The 20,651-nt window shown below is 41.3% G+C and overlaps 2 protein-coding genes across 6 annotated transcripts; one reads left to right on the plus strand and one right to left on the minus strand.

Moving 5' to 3' along the window:
• Nucleotides 1-240: 240 nt before the first annotated feature.
• On the plus strand, nucleotides 241-6,071 carry hvcn1 (hydrogen voltage-gated channel 1). 4 transcript variants are annotated; one of them, XM_056383527.1, is made up of 6 exons: nucleotides 241-467; nucleotides 2,213-2,433; nucleotides 3,124-3,228; nucleotides 3,308-3,539; nucleotides 4,918-5,030; nucleotides 5,579-6,071. In XM_056383527.1, exons 2-6 carry the CDS (start codon nucleotides 2,257-2,259, stop codon nucleotides 5,633-5,635), a joined length of 684 nt encoding a protein of 227 aa, XP_056239502.1. In that variant the 5' UTR covers nucleotides 241-467; nucleotides 2,213-2,256; the 3' UTR covers nucleotides 5,636-6,071. The 4 variants fall into 4 exon arrangements, with proteins under 4 accessions (XP_056239502.1, XP_056239501.1, XP_056239505.1 ...); XM_056383526.1 differs by having other exon boundaries at nucleotides 244-467; nucleotides 2,218-2,433; XM_056383530.1 differs by lacking the exon at nucleotides 241-467 and adding an exon at nucleotides 525-679.
• Nucleotides 6,012-19,693, minus strand: tctn1 (tectonic family member 1). 2 transcript variants are annotated; one of them, XM_056383525.1, is made up of 14 exons: nucleotides 19,356-19,693; nucleotides 18,538-18,655; nucleotides 17,420-17,553; nucleotides 17,062-17,213; nucleotides 16,843-16,945; nucleotides 15,021-15,133; nucleotides 14,717-14,737; nucleotides 13,447-13,581; nucleotides 11,812-11,937; nucleotides 10,740-10,825; nucleotides 10,461-10,598; nucleotides 10,227-10,380; nucleotides 6,435-6,566; nucleotides 6,012-6,349 (listed from the first exon to the last, which is right to left on the minus strand). In XM_056383525.1, exons 1-14 carry the CDS (start codon nucleotides 19,645-19,647, stop codon nucleotides 6,209-6,211), a joined length of 1,845 nt encoding a protein of 614 aa, XP_056239500.1. In that variant the 5' UTR covers nucleotides 19,648-19,693; the 3' UTR covers nucleotides 6,012-6,208. The 2 variants fall into 2 exon arrangements, with proteins under 2 accessions (XP_056239500.1, XP_056239499.1); XM_056383524.1 differs by having other exon boundaries at nucleotides 10,740-10,828.
• Nucleotides 19,694-20,651: the final 958 nt, after the last annotated feature.

Raw genomic sequence — 20,651 nt, forward strand, 5'->3', positions numbered from 1 at the left:
AGTGTGTTGTAGTGAAGCAGTGTGTTGTAGTGAAGCAGTGTGTTGTAGTGAAGCGGTGTGTGTGTTGTAGTGAAGCGGTGTGTGTGTTGTAGTGAAGCAGTGTGTTGTAGTGAAGCGGTGTGTGTGTTGTAGTGAAGCGGTGTGTGTGTTGTAGTGAAGCGGTGTGTTGTAGTGAAGCGGTGTGTGTGTTGTAGTGAAGCGGTGTGTGTGTTGTAGTGAAGCAGTGTGTTGTAGTGAAGCGGTGTGTGTGTTGTAGTGAAGCGGTGTGTGTGTTGTAGTGAAGCAGTGTGTTGAAGTGTAGTCAGACCCACAAAGCATCAGAATTGGAAACAGCTTAACGCGCTGTGGACCGATGTGAACGGGGGCTGGTCTCAACATGGAGGCGGAGTTCTTGTGACTGAAGTAAACTGAGTTCAGGAGTTTAGTCTGACAAGATCTAAAGACCCGCAGAGGAAAGTAGAGAGAAGGTGAGTAAATCCAGCACGAGTCCCAGCCTCAGAGACGGAGTGTTCCCGCCCTGGTAGTTAGACGGTGCTGACAGTGAAACGCTTGCTTGGCAGAAACAGTCCAGACGGATGTTGTTATCACGAGTTAGAGTCTGCTGTCCCTCAGCTGTGGACCCTGAGCACAGGCTAACTGCTAACACACAGACGCACTCACTGACTGCTTTCTAACTGTGGTAGGAACAAGTTTAACCTTCTCTGCTCTCAGAAGTCACTTCACTGTTTTCAGGTTTATGAGAGCTGCAGATCATTTACCTGTAATTCACTGTACAACTCGCTGAAGCTGCTTTATACTTAATTATAACCTCAGTCTTCTTCCATCTCTTCATGGAGGAACGCATGAGTAAAACTGATCTTAAACTTCTGGTGCACTGAGTTTGGTGTGATCAGATTTAAAGAGATGTAAAGTGTTCAGATAATCAGTCAGCTGGTTGAGTAGAGTTAAGTGCTGCTGTCTGTCTTTTCAAATTAAAGTTTAATGATATTTCTATACTTGTCAGCAGGACATAGTGTAGTCAGCTGACTGGTCATAGTGGATTAATGTGTGATTGTCAGTTTCAATTTATTTTCCAGGTGCAGATTTCTAACCTCAATAATCCTGTTGATTTATATAACTAGTCATAACAGCAGATAAACCAGTGAACCAGTCCTGTGGCTCAGTAACCCACACCAGAACCACCCCTGAGGAAAATGTAAATGTGGTGACAAAGTGTGATTTATGAACATAAATCTTATACAATCATTTAAATCTTCATTGACATACCTATTATTCTTTCTTGACCTGTTGTTAGATTGTGTATGGTATTTTTGTGGGATTGATAATCAAATAATTTCATGTATATTTTTCCATGCAACCAAAGTGAATACTATAGGTAGCCTTAGCTCAAATACAGCTTAGCCATCACAGCACGTGTGGTTCAGAGAACCATGATGAAGTATACGTCTCACACATCGTTGAATATTCACCATGGATGTGTCAGGTCGTTTACCACTCCTGATCCATGACCAGTCATCATCATAAATGTTGGTACATACCCTCAGTCCAAGTTTGGGTACAGGCATTGTGAGCCCCATCCACAGGGGAGGCACAAATACCTAAAACCTTTGCCTAAAAACCCAGTAGATGGACTGTCACCAGTTCAGGCGAACATGCTCTGGGACCAGTATGAACCAAAATCTTAACAGCCATATTATTGGTTTAGGTGGGCGTGGCCTGCTCTATATTTGCTCATAACTTAAGATGCCTCTGATCAATCCTGACTAGGCTTACTGGAGACGTTCTGCACTGTCACTGGCTTTGGTTTATGATGATATTGGTGGATGTCTTCCACTTAAACTGTGAACAGTCTCATGACTTCTTCTTCAACATACAGCTCTTGGATTGTGGGTGGTGAGTCACTGCGGAGGACACTGCAGCTTCCCTCTGACCCCAGGCTCAGATGGCCTGATTTCTTAATAACATGTTGCAAAGCTAAAAAAAGGAGAAGTGAACTCAGATTGTTTAACGTATGGAGAAATGTGCAAAGAAGCTGTGTGTTCAAATATTTATCTTCTTTGCTGTTATCAAGCATCACAGCCAATCAGAGCAAGGACTGAAATAACAACACAACATTTAGTAGGTTGTAATTTATTTAACTGTAGAAGAAGCAGCTGTGTAATCTCTCTGTAAAGCGTCTGACGTACCTGTCACCTGTAATCTTTCCCTTGAGGTTAGCTGAGGTGGAAAGTGATCCTCTTCATAGAGCCTGCTGTCATGGCTCGATACCTGAGGTATTTCACCACTGTGGGTGATGTGCAGCCCGCTGAGTGGGGGGAGGAGGAGGAGCTGCACGTGACCAGTGAGGAGCTGAGTCCAGCCACAGGACAGTTCCCAACCAGCCTGACCTTCAGAGAATCACTGAAGAGGCTGTACAGCTCCGACCGTTTCCAGGTGTGGCACCCCAGCTTTACATACACCTGCTGGTAGAGCAGGGTCAGCATCCATCCATCCATCCACTCAATCATCTATCTATCATCCTTCCATCCATCTATTCATCCATCCATTCATATCCATCCATCATCAATCTATCATCCTTCCATCCATCCAAAATCCAGCCATCCACTCAATCATCCATCCATCATGATACTTTCACAGTATTAATATAGAACCTACACCTGCTTTATAATCAAACTACACATGGACCTTTATACCTTTATCTTTATACTATATGAGACCTTTAAACCTCATTACATGAATTTCCCCTAGGGGATAAATAAAGTATCTATCTATCTATCTATCTATCTATCTATCTATCTATCTATCTATCTATCTATCTATCTATCTATCTATCTATCTCCACCATGTGAGTTATTTCTTTAGAGAGAGAACATCTGTGGTGGAGCTGCTAACACTTCATAGACATCTGAAACATGACACCAGGAAGATACCAGGTTTTTAGGTGTCACAAGTCAGGGGTTGGTTTCTTCAAATTGTATTTTATGAGATTATCATGTACTAAGGATTGTAGTGGACTAAAAGTATAAACACTCAAGTACCTGACACTGTCCTAGAAGAATGTTCTATTGAAGTGATTCAGGTGGATAAACTTTGATGAAGTGAAGCATCTTCTCCTGATGCCAGGTGTTGGTCGTGTGTCTGGTGATCCTGGATGCCATCTTTGTTCTGGCAGAGCTGCTAATAGACCTGTCTGTCATCAACTTGGAGCATGGCCACATCGCTCCTGAGGTGAGTCTCTTATCAAAGGAAACCCTCAGGCGTCATTACAACCTGTAGGTCTGTGACTGAGCCGTGTTTACTGTTGCAGGTGTTTCATTACCTGAGCCTGGCTCTCCTCACCTTCTTCATGGTGGAGCTGGCTGGGAAGCTGTTTGCGTACCACCTGGAGTTCTTCTACCATAAATTTGAGGTGTTTGACGGATTGGTGGTGGTGGTGTCCTTCATCCTTGACATCGTCTTCATCTTCCACGAGGATGCCTTTGATGGGATGGGTCTCCTCATCCTGCTGCGACTCTGGAGGGTGGCTAGAATCATCAACGGTCAGTAACACAGCGAAACAGATGTAAACACATCTTCACCACATGTTGTGTCCCTGACTTGTTGCTTCAGTTCAGGCTTCATCATGTTTAGATGATCTACTGATTATTAAAGTGAGATGGTAACATGGCTGACAGCTACTGTGTGAGCCGCCCTGACTCTCCTCAGACCTGTAGACTGTGAAGTGAACAGTCACAGTCTGTGTGGACCTGCTGCAGTTTACATGACTGTGGTGGATCAGGATCATGGGTCAGGAGCATGTGGTCCTGACTGTAGACTCTACCAGAGAGAGACAGACTGAAGAACGCCTCCTCAGACTGATCTGAGCTCAGTCAGTGTTTGTTGTAGAGGCAGCTAACATCTGTCTGTCCCTGCAGCTAACATCTGACTGCAGCTAACATCTGTCTGCAACTTAAGCTAACATCTGTCTGCAGCTGCAGCTAACATCTGTCTGTCCCTGCAGCAAACATTTGACTGCAGCTAACATCTGTCTGTACCTGCAGCAAACATTTGACTGCAGCTAACATCTGTCTGCAGCTGTCAGGCAGATGTCAACAGACAGTGACAGACTGTCAGTCTCTGTCCACTACAATGGACGTCTGTAGTGTCTGTACTGTCTATACTGCCAGTTTTAGATTCAAACAAACCACAGTGTTATTGAGTGTAGAGGTAGATGTCTGAGAAGAGCTTCAGACAACACTGGTATTAATCTGATGTGACTTCATCAAGCATCGAATCCAGTATTTTGGTCCAGACTGTAACATCTGGACAAAGAGACACAGACTGAGAGACGACAGTCCAGACTCTCCATCTGTTCATTCAGTGTGGTGCAGACACACATTGACCCTGTGATTTATCATCCGGCCAAACGTGTCATTCTACCAGTTGGTTCATGACCAAATAAACTGGTGATGAAACTGGTGATCAGCTTTGTGTTTTTTGCTAATTAGCAAATGCTAGCATGGTAGCACTAAGTTAAACATTACCTGCTAAACACCAGCATGTTAGCATGTTAATGTTAGCATTAAATTCAAGGCACCACTGTGTCTGAGTAAAACCTCACAGAGCAGCTACCTTGTTCAGGTAAAGTCATTTAAAGCTGAGTGATGTGATTGGGTACAGAATATTAAATTATTCTTAAAATAAATAATTTAAAAGTAATAATAAAAAAATCATCGTTATTGTCATTACCGCATTATTACAGGCACAGACTCATGTAAATGACCTCAGCCCTACCAGCCCATGTTCTCCAGTGTCAGAGTTTAGGTTGATAAACTGAAGATTTTCCTGGAGTTCCCAATAAAAATGTAGGTCTCACTCAGAAAGAGAAGACGGTGTAGCTGCTACATCCGGAGGTGACTGTATTTGAATGTGTTGTAGGTATCCTGGTGTCAGTGAAGACCCGAGCCGACCAGAGGATCCACAAGCTGAAGGAGAGCTACGACCACCTGGTTCAAAGAGTCACAGAGCTCCAGCAGCGCAGCGATAAACTGGTGATTCAGTTTCATATAACAAATCAGAGACGTTTTTACACACTTGAACACAGTGTCACCAGGGCCACAACTACTACTGAGGACACAACCTGGGGGGACTTTATATCCCACACTTAAAACTTTACACATGGTGGGCATTGTAGAAGTTAATTTCAGTATGTTTAGACTCTAAAGGTTTACAATTGACAACATAATTTAAAAAAATGATCAAATTTGGTCAGAATGAACTGAGAGTGGTAGTTGAGTGTGGTGTAAGGCAACTTAACTCTGCTTTAAAGCAAAAACTGCAGTTTATTTTAAAAGAGGGTTTATTGTTGTAGCACTGGCAGTTGATTCTGTTAAATTGTACTCACTAAAATAAAAGCTGAGCTCAGAACATGATCAGTAAAAATAGGTGCAACAGTGAAGAATCATTAGAGGTGCATAATATGCCTCATTCTTCTTCACTGATCACCACAGCTAAGACATCTGTCAGGTCTGGTCTGGCTGTGTGTGTGTTGAAGCTTTGACTGACTGACTCTTCTCTGTGTCTGTCTCCATCATCACAGGAACAAGACAAACAGAAACTTGAAGCCCTCCTGAAGAAGAATGGCATCGACTTCTAACTGTTCAGTTTCATTTATAGTATTTACCTTTCTGCACCATTGTTTTTAATTATCAGACTATGCACTCCATGATAACCTGTCATTGTAGACCTGCTTTCAGTTTTCCTACTGGCTGTTGACAGAAGCTTTACTGTTAGAACATTAACTATAAAAACATTGTCTTATTTTAAAGGTTGTATAAATGGATCATACCCCGGATTCCTGTTACTGTAGTAATGGAACCCAGTGAAATGTCTGCATTGATCTGATGAATGTGAAATATTCAGATGCTCCTGGATGTGACTATAAAGCTTCAAGGCCTCAGCCTGAACCTGTAAATAACTGAGCCTTCATACTGAGAACATGGATATTCAGAAGAAGTGAATCTGTGTAAAAATCAGATTTACATACATGAAGTGGTTTCATTTATTAAAACATGTTAAATAATGTTAAAAAATTCTATACACATTATTCACAATATACAGCAATAGACCGATAATTCAAACAGTGCTGCTCATAAATACCACACAGCAGTGTTCATGCTAAATGTTAGCATACTCAGGTGAGTGGAACCTGTGTGGACTGTCAAGCAAATCAGACAAAAGGGAAGAAGAAGTCGAAGGGTAGTTTGGCATTGATGGTGGGTGTAACTCTGTAACCAGGAAGAGCAGCAGCAGACACAGGTATGAAAGCCACGGAGGTTCTGACTGACAGGAAGCTACTGTCACCAAACCACTGTAGGAGAACAAGACACAGAAGTGGTGATTAGTGGAGTAGACTTGCATCTTTCTATTACTCCATTAGTATCTGTGAGTCTTACCAAGCTGGTGCTGTTGGTCTGGATCACTTCTTTGATGCTCACAATCTGAGGCTGAGGGTTCACCAGGGATCCATGTTTGGTCCACTCAACTTCTAGATGAAAGGATAACGGGATGCTACAACTCTGGGCGTCCTGCAAACGACATACATACTGCTGGATAGTGGCCTCACTATTAACATTATTTACTGCTTAAAGGAGCTATTTGGCTACGTCCACACTACTGTTTCCATTTTAAAACACTTTTGAATAGAAATTATTCCTGACAACCGTTTTAGCTCTGTATCAGAAATAATCTCCATCCATACTATCACATCTGAAAACACATATCACTCTGCAGTTGGTTAGTTGCAGAAAATACTCTGAACAAGGAACAACAAAGACAGTTGTAGCATTACAATAGATAATGTAACTGAACAACAGCTGCTAGTAAAGACAACAAGGTCAGTAACACTAATTCATTATCATGTTGTATTCACTAGTGTTAGTCGAGGCTACCAGGAAAGACCATGGGTGTCTACATCATCGTTTCCAAAGGTCTCAATTTCTGCCTGTTAGATACAACACAACCCCAGAGTTTTCAAAATAAAACAGGTCCAGCAGTTTCTGAAAGTGTCAGTTTTTTCACTTTAATAAAGATAACTACATGCACGCTATTCTTGCCATTAGCATCAAAACATGGCGGTGCAGGAAGATATACAAACATGGGGATAGCCTAGCACACAAGAGGCCATTGAAGTCACATCAAGCAAGCAAAAGGCCATTCTGACAGAAAAGGTACTTGAGATCAATTCCAAGTTAACGGAGTAAACAGCAACATCATTCAGATCCGCCTGTATGGTGGCAAAGGAAAGGCTAGCTTAGAGAAAGCTCCCTCCTTTGATGAAACTTAAGGAAATTAACCGTTGTTGATTAGGAAGCGTGGCGTGCTTTGTTTCTGATTTGATGCTCATACATTTGTGTGTCGTCTGTTTTGCTATTTGACCTATCTGTCTGTAATTCCTGCCGAAAAAATGCAGAATTTAGTAAATCACTCTGCAGTGTAAATGATTGATGGGCCACCAATCATGATCGGCCGATTTCATCAGGCAGCGGCTTCAGAAAGTCTTCAGACTCCTTCAGTTTCTGCCCACTTCATTATATAAACATTTAACCTCCTAAGACCTGAACTCTTGCATGGCGTGCATTTTTAATTTCTCTTTGCTATTTAGGTTGATTGGGACCTGAGAAAAATGATGTCCACATATGAGGACATTAGTTTTAAATTTCGATTACTGAGTGGCAGTATAATATCCTCATATGTGGTCACCAAGCCCTTGTTGAGAAAAAGTTAGTATTGTGGTCTAGAGAACCCAAAATGTGAGGTCCACATATGTGGACGCCAGGTCCTAGGAGGTTAATTATAGACATTTTTGCAGATTTATTAAAATTCAAAAACTGAAAGTCTTCAGACCCTTAATCCAGGTCTGGACACAGGGACACAGGGACATAAGGACACTAAGGAGCAGTCAGAGACTGGTCCTGAAGACTCTCCAGTGTTGTCTTGGATGTTTTTTTTCAGGTCATTGTGAAGCTGCAAAGTGAACCATTGCTCCAGTCTCAGGTCCCAGTCTGTTAAAGATACTGTTGGGTTCTTGGTCCCCTCCCTGTCCTGGGTCCTTCTTACCCGATCCCTCAGTTTGTCTGAACACCAGCTCTAGAAGAGTCCAGACTTTTACAGAGAGTTCACTGGTGGTTTGTTTTTTTGTCCTGACCTGCAGGTGATCCCTGGGACCTGATACACACAGGTGTGTTTATTTCTGAACTCTGTCAAATCAGTTCAGTACACCACAGGTGGACTCAGTCAAAGGCTGCAGTAGAAAAGTCTTTTTAGCTTAGGAAGTTTCCAAACTGAGTGAAATGACCCGGAAGTATTTCAGCAGCAGCCATGATGAGAGCTGGTTGAATTCTATAAATAATAAGGATCAATGCTTCCTATCTTATCTCCTTTAGCATAGGAAACACTGGGACCTTCCTTTATGAAAGGAAAGGAGAAAATGCCATCCCACAATTCCTTGCTGCAGCAACATTTAAAGTGACATACCATTGAAGTTTCACCTCAGCAGACCCACATCATGTCATCTTATTTCAACATTTGAACCCTGTTTGTTTTGTTTTGTTGTTAGTAAAGGAGGATTTATCCTCCATGTGTTATAAACAAAGTTAGTTTAAAAATAAGAAGCTTAGTGTCAGTGCAGTCAGATTCTCTCTGCACTGCAATTGTCTTTTCTTAAGTCCTCATGAATCCTCCTTCACATCTTTCCTTGACCTCATGACGCTTTCCATCAAGGTCAAGGAGAAATCGTTAGAGAGGAGATTAGTTTGACTTTTTGACCAGAGCCTAGGTCTAGACTCAAATTAAAGCAGTAAGCAGCTGACCACAGTTTGGAGCCACAGGAAAGGGTCTGAAGACTTTTTGATTTTCAATATTTGCGAAAACCTCTCAAAACATATTTTCACATTCTGGGTTATCAAAGAGAGATTAATGCACAAAAGTGGCAATTATATCCATTTAATATTAAATCTACATAATAAAGTGTGATAACCTGAAGATATATGATGTATGTCTTCTGAACCCACTGTGTTTGTCTATTCATTTATACTTTATTTAATCAGGAAGTCACAGTGAGATCGAGAATTCACTTACAAGTTAGACCTGAGAAAATAAAATAAAATAAATAAAAACTAGAATCACTTCCTGGTGGTTGTTTGCCTTCTCCACTCAGACTAGTTCCAGGTTACATCCCTGTTTATCCAGAGTCCTAAAAAATATGAACCGTTTGTATGAAAATTTGTCATAATTGCTGTGAAGTCTTGAGTTATGGATAAAAAGTATTTTGTAAGGTCACACTGACCTTTGACCTTTGACCACCCTATTATCTTATCTTTAATTTACTCTCTGCCCCACCTCCTAGGAAATTGTGTGCCCTCACGCGTCCTTAACCCCTCAACTACCAGTACATTTAGGCAGGTCTTCCTCTCCTCTGCCACTCCGCCAGACACTTATCTTCCCACCGCTGATCAGCTAAATCATTTCAATGATATCAGTTTGGCCACCATAGACTTAGTGACTCCATGTAAATTTCGCACTCATCCATCTTCCAAAAGCTCTCCCTGGTTGAAAGAACACACTCGTAAACTTTGTAATTGGTTTTTGACCCATTTTAAAAGACAAAATTGATTCTATCAGATCAATGTTCAACAGCAGCCAACCACTTGTGGGCACTTCAAACTCTGGGAAATTAGCAGAATCCACACCTAACCCAGCCAGCTCTCCTCCAATGAAATTGCCCATGAAACTTTATTAAAAGTTATAAATAGCATGAAGTCCTCTACTTGCCCCTTGGACATTTTACCAACTCAATGTCTGAAGGAGGTTCTCCCTACTATTGGCCCTCACATTTTGTCCACTGTTAACAGCTCCCTGAACTCTGAGTCTTTTCCCGCCTATTTTAAAACTGCTTTAGTCTCTCCCCTCCTTTAGAAACCAAACTCAAACCCCTCAGTTCTTAACAACTACAGACCAATCTCCAAACTTCCATTTCTTTCAAAAGTAACAACCTCTTTGATAAGTTCCAGTCTGGCCTCTCTCCTTTGTGTCTTTTATTTCTTTGTTTCGTTTCTGTTTGTACAGCACTTTGTCACTTTGTTTTAAAAAGTGCTATATAAATAAAGTTATTATTATTATTATTATTATTATTATTATCATGTATTATTAGGTGTTGGACCTATTGCTCTGACTGAATTTGAACTCACCCCAGGGTTGAAGTTGCTATGAACTTGCACCCAGTCCAGTGGATTGTTTAATGGGGAGTTTCCCAGTGAGGCCACATACTGGGGAGAGTCTGTTCCTCTCAGGACATCCAGGAGCAGCTGGGACACCAGCGAGCAGTTGGCAGCGTCCTCCAGTCTGCAGGAATAAGACAAGTCTCAAGAAGGCCCTGTACCTGTCCACAGAGGTGGGATTTGCTGAGTGTGAGGATGTTGTACCTTAAAGTGCAGCCAGACAAAGAGTCCAGACCGAACAGGACTGGGGAGCGCTGATGTGGACCATGCAGACAGTCCTGGTCCTCAGCACCGTGGAGAAGAGACAGTGTGTCCCTGAGATCTATGCTCCTGACAATCCCAGTGAAGATGACTGTTAAGGACAAATCCTGGCCCTTGTAGCAGATCAGAACGCCCCCCTTCTCATTAGACACTGTACATGAACTGAACCCTGTTTACTGTTATTCGTTCAGTGTCCATCACAGTGAGGCAGGTAAAGGATATTCTGCTGCTCTTGTTCCGGACACTAGAGGCAGTCCAACCACGTAACCTGGATTTCCACTGTAGTGGACTGTGGCCTGCTCCACGTTCTGCTGTATAACAGACACAGAGCAGGACGCTCACTCAGTCTCATCAACAACATGTTTTCATTGATACATCCTCACCACACATCTTAAAAGGTTTTACAACACTTAAATCAAGAGTTCTGTTAACTCAAGGTCAGTTTGCAGAGCTTTCAGTCACATCACATGGTCTTCTTCTTTCTAACAGCAACTGACACCCGAGAAAACTCCATCCACTGAGGAAGACCCTGAGATGTAGCTGAAAGCCCCGGAAAAAGCTAGTGAGTGAACTTGGTTTTGTCAAATGACTGATTCCAAGATGAGGACTTGTTATACATATATATATATATATATATATATATATATATATATACGTATATATATATATATATATACGTATATATATATATATACACGTATATATATACGTATATATACGTATATATATATATAAATATTTATATAATATTTATATATATTAAATTAAAAAATAAGTACATTCAGGTTTTTGCTCAGATCCTCACTCTGTGCATGTTGTGCTACTTTCTTATTGTATTTATTGTTTGTGTTTTAACAGCCTGTGAAGCCAAAGGCAAACGTCCACATCCATGGACAATAAAGATTATTATTATCATCATTGTTATTATTAAACTAATGATCCTCCAGCAGTAACAGTGTTCGCTGCAGGTCTGATGGTGCTGAGTATCACACCTGTCTCAACTGTAGTCCACATGTCTCCAACAGCTCACAACCACAGACACAGCTTTAACTCATGTTACTGTCTGCAGAAGGTAAGAAGCTCAGCTGCTCCTTGTTAAACCTTCCTAGGCCTTTTATATGAAGAGACTGATTCTCTGCTTTTCGTTTCAAGTCCTGGTAAATCTGTCACTGAACATTCAGCAGGTTCTGTCTTCTACAAATCAAAACAGAATCTGACACAGCAGGATCAAGATTTCCTCATCTATAAAAAACACTCCATGACACATCAGCAGTATGTTGTTGAGTGACTGTACCTGAACAAAGGTGATCTGAAAGTCCTGTTTCAGAGGCAGAGCAGCTTTACGGACAAATCCCAGCACCAGAGACACAGACATGTTCAGTATCTGTCCTGCTGGACTGTACGTCACCACATACCCGACCTGAGGAGACAGAAGGAGACCAGAGCACAGGGACTCCTTTTATCTGATACATGTTTCATTACAGGAGGAAATAATTACAGTTTGAGCTCTTGGTGTGTCCACTTTATTAGGTACAGTTGTACAGTCTAATGCAATCCAATTGCTCTGTCATAAAGTCTACTTCATGATGTCAATAATATTCAGTGGTTTTTGATTGGTGATAAAAATCTGATCAGATTCTCATCAAGACAGAGATGTAGACAGACACAGTGTGTCTGAGCTGATATCACTCAAACTATTATAATCTCTGTGTTGTTATGGAACACTGTCATTAAACCGTCACAGCTCTGGTGGAAACAGTCAGAAAACCATGGATTTAATAACTGGTTGAAGCTCCTCTGAAACCTGCTCCTCAGTAGCTGTTGATCAGAGCTGCTGTTCAGGAGGAAGTTTGGACCATTCTTCTTATAGAGCTGCTTCAGTCAGACAGATTCTCAGATGTCTGGTGTGGGCAAGTCTCTTCAGGTCTGGGTTCTGACTGGACCACTCCAAAATGTGGATTTCCTTTGATGTTTAAGGTCATTGTTCTGCTGCATCAGCGGCTTCTCCTCAGCTTCAGCAGGTGGACAGACACCCTGACATGATCCTGGAAGAGACCTTGATAAACTCGATGATGTGGAGCTGTCCAGGTCCAGAGGCAGCAGAGACCCAGATCCTGATGCTCCCTCCACCCTGCTCCACCTGGAGGATGTTTTCATGTTTCTATCTGTGTGGAGCTTCTGGAGTCGTCTCAGCTGAACGTCCTCTTCACTGAATCATTTCCATCTATAGACAGTCTGTGTGACTGTGGACTGATGAAGATCTGAACTCTGAGACTCTTTCAGCTTCATGCTCATCATCTCTTCTTCATCCTCAGTCTCTGAGATCTTTGTTGTGAGGCCTGGTTCACATCAGCTGATGTTTCTCTAAATGTCTGAGTGTTGGTTAGAAGTCTGGTTTCACTGACTGACTCCAGGTCTGATAACTCCTGACTCCACTCTGCTTCTGTTCATGTCACACACTATTTCAGCCACACTGTGAATGTTTGAATCATGTTTTTAATATGGACGATAACAACACAATGATGTTGAGTGTGTTGTTGATGAAGATCTGATCATAACTGTTGTTCCAAAAATTCACTGACTGTTTCTTTCTTCTGTCAACAGATCAACAGTAACAGTAGAAAAAACAGAAAAAGAACAACAGCACCTCTAACTCCGAGCTCAGTAATTAACATGTTATGAATTTACTAATTTTCAACAAACAGTGAACATGATGAGATCAGTAAAGGTAGATGCTATGCTCTGTATTTGATTGTACAGGTGTCCCTAATAAAGTGCTCACAGAGTGTATGTGTACTAAGATGTCTGTGTTTGTTTCAGCAGTTCTTCCCCCCTGACGAGAACAACACTTGCAATGTTCTGGTAGATAATGTTATAAATACAGGTTTTACTCTACAAACTGTCAGGTGCTGGACTCTAGTGGACTCACCTTCAGGACCACATTAGCACAGAGGCCGGGGTTCAGGAGAACAGGACTGAGGTCTTCTCTCTCACTCATGCTCAGCTCAGTCTGAGTCTGGTCTACAGACTGCAGGACGACTGAAGCTACCTCCACAGGAACAAGCTGCAGCAGCACCAGAGACACATCAGTCAGACATGTTCACCCATATTCACCCTCTGCTTCATTTATAGCAGTTTATATCAGTTCACAGAGTCTCCATTAATTCCACATCACAACAACACTTCAACACCAACTTACAGAGACTTGAACGTTGCTTGAGTCACAGTAGAAAACAGATCAGAGTGGTTATTGTGCCGCTTTAAATACTGACAACAGTTACACTGATGCTTTGTTGGTATAGGTTAGTTAGTACAGATTCTCCGTATCAGCAGAGAGAAAGGAGTCATAGTTCTGTGTCTGAGTTGCAGCATTAACCTCAGTTTCTGCTCTGTGTGGTAAGACAATGATGGAGACACGTTCATGTTCAAAACAAATGTCACTGTCTTGCTAAATTTCCTGGGTCAGCAGAGGCTGTGAGGCATGAGACAATATGTGATTATTTCACAGCATCCAACATCTGCAGATCAACACTGAGCTGAGGCGCATTGTGGGATTTGAAGGCTAAAATAAACTAAAAAAAAAAAAACTATAAATAAAATACAATTAAAAAGAACAAAAATGTAACTGTACACCATGGAGACACTGTGGTTCTACATAGACATATGAACACATAATTCTGAATACATTGTTTCAACACGTTTGTTATGGAGTTGCATCATTTAAACTCTGAAACCTCTGAGTCTCTCATTATGATGGTCATGTAACCACTTCTACTCTGTTTATTGTCACTTAGTAATCAGTTAGACATTTATTTTCATTATCGATTTCTCCAATCTTCCTCTGTCTCTCCTCCGGTTTTCAGACATTTTAATGTTTTAATTCCACAGAATTAGTGGAACCATTAAAGAAATCTTTTTTTAATGTCTAACTTCTATCGACTGGTAAGGGCTTGTATTTCCCTTGCATGACCCAAAGTCCTTCTTATATGTGGTGTCTGTAGTTTAGAGGTGGAGTGTCTCATCATAGATTTTTAACACAACTACTGGATTTTTCTCTGCAATAATAACTTCCATCGTAAAGAAAACTGTAAAATGGGGCCAGGATCAGTAGATAGTGTTATAAACATGCTCTACATAAAACCTACTGAGTGTGAAGTTTCCCTTTAAGAAGCTGGAGCCAGTCAATTTAAAATACTTACTGCTGCATCTTTATTCTTCACCTGTAGAGTAGAGAAGATTTAGTTAAACATCTTTAAATGATTCTTTATGTTCAGTTACTTCATGTTTGAAACATTTTAGTGTTTTTTTAATTTATTTACAGATCCATGTTACTTTATTTTGTCAATAATTAAATACATAACTATTGATGATAAATATCAACAGGCCGACAAAAAGTGAACCCTGCTCCTTTAATCACAGCATCAACATCACGACTATCACCTCAGAGAGTAAGAACGTGAGTGTGGATGTTTTTAAGGAAGAGACAGAGTGCAGCAGACTCACGGCACAGACATGGATGTTAGTGTAGGTGTCCATGTTGAGGGCCGCTGAAGTGCTGCAGTCCTGGTGCAGGACCAGACGCCGGGAACAGGCTCTGCTCTGATCCTTTAAGAACGCTGTCAAAACAAAGGTTATCAATGAAAACACTCATAAAGGAAGAAAAATACTCATTTTAGAAAACATGTTTGAAATAAGAAACTACAATAACACAAGATGATAAAGAAACTTCTTTCCTCAAATGTCAGACTGTTCCTTTAACACTCTATTTAACAAGCTATTAATATCAATAATGAAATCATCTGAATAAGAGGAAATGAAGTGATGAGAGGATTTTTCAGATCCACCATCGCCTCACCTCTGTCCTGCTGAACCGTTCCATGTTACAGGAAGTCAATCACACTGATCAGCCTGTGCTTCGCTTTTATTTGTGTTGCACTTTGTCCTCTGTTGTTCTATGACAGGAGCCATACAACAATAACCACTGCAGTTGCTGTTATAAACATCATGTACTTGTTGTTATCACAGTGTTGGAGGCTGAGGGATGTTGTGTGTCTGCAGGAACAAACATGTTGAACTCATGTAGAGAATCAGCTGATGTGTGACTGTGACTTCAGGCTGTGTGGTCTTATTCTGGGAGAAGACGTTTAAGGGCAGAGTCTGTAACTTTTGGTAGAAGTAATAACACAGCCTTTTTGTTATGAGTGAAGAGTTGAATGAAACAGAGCTGTGCTCAGGTCAGTGCGCTCAGCAGCTTTTCTTGGTCTGGTATGACCATGGGTTTATGGTGACTGTTCTCAGGTCAGATCAGAGAACACAACATAATGAACTAGAATCACCTCCTGGTGGTTGTCTGCCTCCTCCACTCAGACAAGTTTCAGGTTACATCCCTGTTTATCCAGAGTCATAGAAAACATGAACCATTAGTGTGAAAGTTTGTCATAATTGCTGTGAAGTCTTGAGTTATGGGTTAGGTTTCAGTCTAGATGAACGTTTTTACCAAATTTGAAGAAATTCCCTTAAGGTGTTACAGAGACATTGCGTTCAAAAGGCCAAAACTGTGTTTTGTGAGGTCACCACACCTGTGACTTTTGACCTTTGACCCCCAAAATCTAACCTTCTCATCCTGAATGTTTGTGCCCAATTTGAAGAAGTTCCGCCAAGATGTTTCTGAGATATTGTGTCCACAAGAATGGGTCAGACGTACGTACGTACATATGTATGGACGGACAGATGGACAGCCCGAAAAAAATATGCCTCCAACCCTGACTGGCGCCGGTGCAGAGGTATAAAAGCAACACAACTGACAACACAGGACAGGGATGAGGACAAGGACGAAGTTACATCAAATAAAATAAAATGGGAGAAAGGTGAGATGAAAGCAGACAGAGTATTTCACTGCTCTGTAGTGCCTCTGTGAGGGGAAAGGTTCAAAGTACAGTCTGAAAACTTTACTCTTTATATTTCATCTGTGGCCTCCCTCTAACTGAGCTGTATTTACTTTTCTATGCAGTTTATTCCCAACATTAAGATCCAGTGTGTGTCAGTCAGTGAAGTTACAAGAGGTCATCGGTCAGTGTTCAGAGGTATTTAAAACCACTGATAGTTTGACTGTCAGATGCTGCAGTTCATCAGCAGTGTTGTGTGTGCTGGACAGCTTTAAACAACACACACAATGATACTGACACAGAGACCAACAAAAGAACATGATGCAGCTCAGGTGAGCAGAGACGATCCCACTAACAGCAGCTGATTTTATATAATTAATGTCAGATAAACACTGCTGTGCAACTCACTCAATTAGCTGCTCAACAGAAGTCTTATCTACCTGCAGGACTGGTGTCCACACAGTCAGCAGTGAGACCAGGAGCTGGCAGTGAGAACAAACCTCTGTCTCCACCTTCACCTGCCGTCAGCATCTCATCCCCAAACTGAAAACACACAAACACAAAAACACAACCTGTCAGCAGAGAGCCAACATAGTGTTAAGTGCTGTAGACAGTTAAAGAAAACCAGAGAAAGGTGAACAGTGACTACAGAGATGTACCTGGTATCCAGAGGAGGCCCGGAGCTCTGCAGGAGACAGCTGACCTCTGTTTCCCTCCAGGTCAAACATAAAGCTGGTGAATTGTTGAAACAGAGAGTCAAAGCTGCCGTTGGTTGGAAGAACAGGAGAGGGATGAGAGAATCCATCAACACCTGCACACAAACATCAATCAGCAGCTGAAACAGACTGTAGGCAAAGAGCCTGGTAGTCATTAGTGACATTATTGCTCCTGTCTGTGGCCTGGTTCAGTCTACGAGGAACTCCTCAAACAGCAATATTCTGCACATTATATATATTCTGAAGAACAATAACACCAGCCTGATCCTGAAGATCAATCTAAATCTACCAACTGACTCACTGTTTTGTGACTGAATGCAGAAAATGTCATAACTGGTCTCCTTGGTGACAGACACCTGTGGATCTGAGTAGCCGTCTACGGTGCTGCCTAAAGAGTACAACGCCACATCATGGCTGCACAGCTGCTTGTTGCCACTGGAAACAGAGAAAAATAAACAGTGAGGATGAGCCTGTGTAGATACTGTTTGTAAAAGATGTTGCTCTTACAGTTTTTTTACAATTGCTAAAACTAATTTCTTGATCAACCTGTGCACTTTGACCTGGTTGATACTGGTTTTAAGACATCATTAGTAACAAGTGTGAACAGTTTTGAGTTGTTGTGTGTAAGTTATGAAAACCTGTGGTAAAAATATGTCTAACTTTATGCATATGAGTGCATCACAGTGCACAGTGTGTTTTAGTGAGTGAAAATGTGTTTGGAGTTTTGTAAAAAGGTGAAATGAGATCTGAAACTTGTGTTTAACCAAATGAAAATTGTTTATGGTTTTGCCAAAAGAGTGGTTGATTCAATAAATGGGTTCAGACCACTGAGGTGAAATGAGATCTGAAACTTGTGTTTAACCAAATGAAAATTGTTTATGGTTTTGCCAAAAGAGTGGTTGATTCAATAAATGGGTTCAGACCACTGAGACTCTCTTTATTCACTAATAACTTCTAGTCACTTCCATTCAGCATTTTTTTAAATTGCTGTTAAGACGCTGTCAATGAGACAACATTTCCTGCTTGGATCTTTCACATTAAAGGGCCTCGAAGGCCATTAGCCCTCGCTGATCCATCACCATCCTTTTAATCTGACATGTGGGAAGAACAAGCTCAGTTTCGTTGACAGTAAGTAAATGGAAGTGACTGAATAAATGAGTGAATTAAAAACAGTGTTTCTGTGACAAAGAGAGAGTGAGAGCAGCAGATTGGTGAATATTGTGTTGACAGTGCTGTGGAGATGTACAGTACTTTATGTCAAATGTACAATGTAAGTTATTACCTCCTCAATGTTTTCAATGTCAGTACAGATGTTTAGCTGCTTGCCAGAAGCCTCTGTATTTTTAAGACCTTTATTACGTATGACTACACAGGTAACAGCACAAGCCTTCAACTGTATCTCAGTGACTGAAAACTCACCTGACCGAGGTCACGGAGCAGCCGGTGAACAGAGCCACCTCCTCACCACAGTCCCTGTCACAGCAGCAGTTGATGTCACACACACCTCTGGACTGGTCACAGGGACACACGCTGTCAACTGACACACACACACACACACACACACACACACACAGGTTAGATCATGAGCTACCAGTAGCACAACTTCACTCAGTAAATTTATTCCAAATGAACTAAATCAAATACACAGATACCCCCAAACACCAAATCATTACTTGTCAGCTGTCAGTCAAATGAGTTTGCTTACATCAGATCAACTGTCAGCTGATCGATCAGATCTGTCAATCAGATCAACTCTTCTGATAACAGAACAGATATAAATTTAACTTCTTAACAAACAGGAAATATGTTGTCATGGATTAAATGAGTGGCTTCAACTTGAGCCATGTTTTTTTTAGCTTATGTTAACATTTTGGTCTCAGAGGAAAAAAGTTTGGAGATCCCCGGGTTAGAGGGAAACTCAAAACAGAGCCTGTCCATCCACCTGCCTGAGACTCTCTCCACCTGACTGAGAAAACTGGAACTAAACCTAACTTAATCTATATAATCATATGACTTATTTAGATCAGTGAATTAACGAACTGGACATACATACAGACTTCTGAACCTCCGGTTTTGATTCCTGTAGCTAATAAACGTTTTAGACAAAAAGAACTGCTTCACTGCTAACTACCACATTAGCTTAGTGTAAACCTCAGTTAACTAGCTATTTAAAACAACACTAAGAGCTGAGAATGTGTTTAACCGTGTACTGGGTTAACTCTACGGTTAACTCGAACCGTTAGTAGCAGGAGTAAGCAGGCGACCGGAGGCGGGCAGCGGCTCCGCGGGAGGTGTCGGTTGACCGGGCTGCTCTGTGCTGCTGTAGATCTGTATCGGTTGTGTAGTCTCAGACTCTGGAGGCTGAGCGGTTGTATAACTGTCTGTAACGTTAGAAGTCACGTTACGGTCATCGGACACGGTCGTGTTAAATGTGTGGTTCGTTGTAATTTCGTCTGTAGTCGAGACTTTAAACGACAGAAATAAACAAAAGATAAATAAGGACCTCAGCACAACAGCTGAGTCCGCCATTGTTTGACCGTTGCTATAGTGCGTCTTCTTCTTCTTCTTCTTCTTTTAATTTCTTACTGCGTCTAAAGACACATTACTGCACCCTGCTGTCCACGAACAGAACAGAGAACGGTGCCGGTGTCGTGCCAAAAAGTGACTGCCTCCCAAAAAGGGATTTCCGTCCGCGGGAGCGCGCGCAGCCTTTTAAAGCTGAAAAGCGCAGTTTCCATGCGTCTACAGCTGCTTTCATCTGGATCAAACAGCCATTACGAACAAATACACTAACTCTATATCCGAGTTAATAGTGATGTCATGTATGTGTGAGACGATAACGTTTATTTCAACAGAATTTGCGGCCATAAACGTGTTTGCTGTTTATAGTGTAATTAGGCATGATATTAACGTGATTACAGTCAATAACGTTATTTTTATGTTTGTATGTCTGTTATGTCTGATATCCTTGTTAAATAGACTGTTATTAACATGATGTATGTCTGACTTATGTATGACTTTCTGACATTTGGACTGAAAGGGTTTTCTGCCTCAAAATAACTTCAAATCACTCACCACAATTATGATTTGAAGATTATATCATAACCAGTAGTTTTCACTAGTTCAAAACTGTGTAAAGGGCCAATGCAACACATACAATGCAGTATTTTACTTGCCAAAAATTGATTCCAGCTCCTAATGTTGGACTTAAAAGGTGTATATATGTATATATATATATATATATATATATATATATGTGTGTATTATATATGTATGTATTATATATGTATAGAGAGAGAAAGAGAGAAAGAGAGATTGTCCATGCATACTTGATTGAGACATCCACACATATTGGATTGACACGTCCACGCCCACATATTAACCAAAGTTCCGTGCGCAGAAAGAGATGTGAAGTGTTCAAAATCTACACTTACATCACCTCAATTAACCTGAGAATGCACAGATTGCGACATCCCATCATGGATCCCTGTCTCTTTGACCAGACACTATGCTTCTTAAATGATGGAAGCTTC

This window comes from Seriola aureovittata, chromosome 8 (assembly GCF_021018895.1).
Source record: "Seriola aureovittata isolate HTS-2021-v1 ecotype China chromosome 8, ASM2101889v1, whole genome shotgun sequence".
NCBI classification, from domain to species: domain Eukaryota; kingdom Metazoa; phylum Chordata; class Actinopteri; order Carangiformes; family Carangidae; genus Seriola; species Seriola aureovittata.

Bases quoted from the DNA above. Each gene is read 5' to 3' on its own strand.
- hvcn1 (XM_056383527.1), top strand. From the start codon at position 2,257: ATGGCTCGATACCTGAGGTATTTCACCACTGTGGGTGATGTGCAGCCC. The intron at 3,229-3,307 runs GTGAGTCTCTTA...TTACTGTTGCAG, and splicing joins ATGGCCACATCGCTCCTGAG to GTGTTTCATTACCTGAGCCT. The intron at 3,540-4,917 runs GTCAGTAACACA...AATGTGTTGTAG, and splicing joins GGTGGCTAGAATCATCAACG to GTATCCTGGTGTCAGTGAAG.
- tctn1 (XM_056383524.1), bottom strand. From the start codon at position 19,647: ATGGCGGACTCAGCTGTTGTGCTGAGGTCCTTATTTATCTTTTGTTTA. The intron at 13,582-14,716 runs GTAAGTATTTTA...GTGCTGCTGCAG, and splicing joins TGAAGAATAAAGATGCAGCA to CTTGTTCCTGTGGAGGTAGC. The intron at 6,567-10,226 runs GTGAGTTCAAAT...TGTCGTTTGCAG, and splicing joins ATAGCAACTTCAACCCTGGG to GACGCCCAGAGTTGTAGCAT.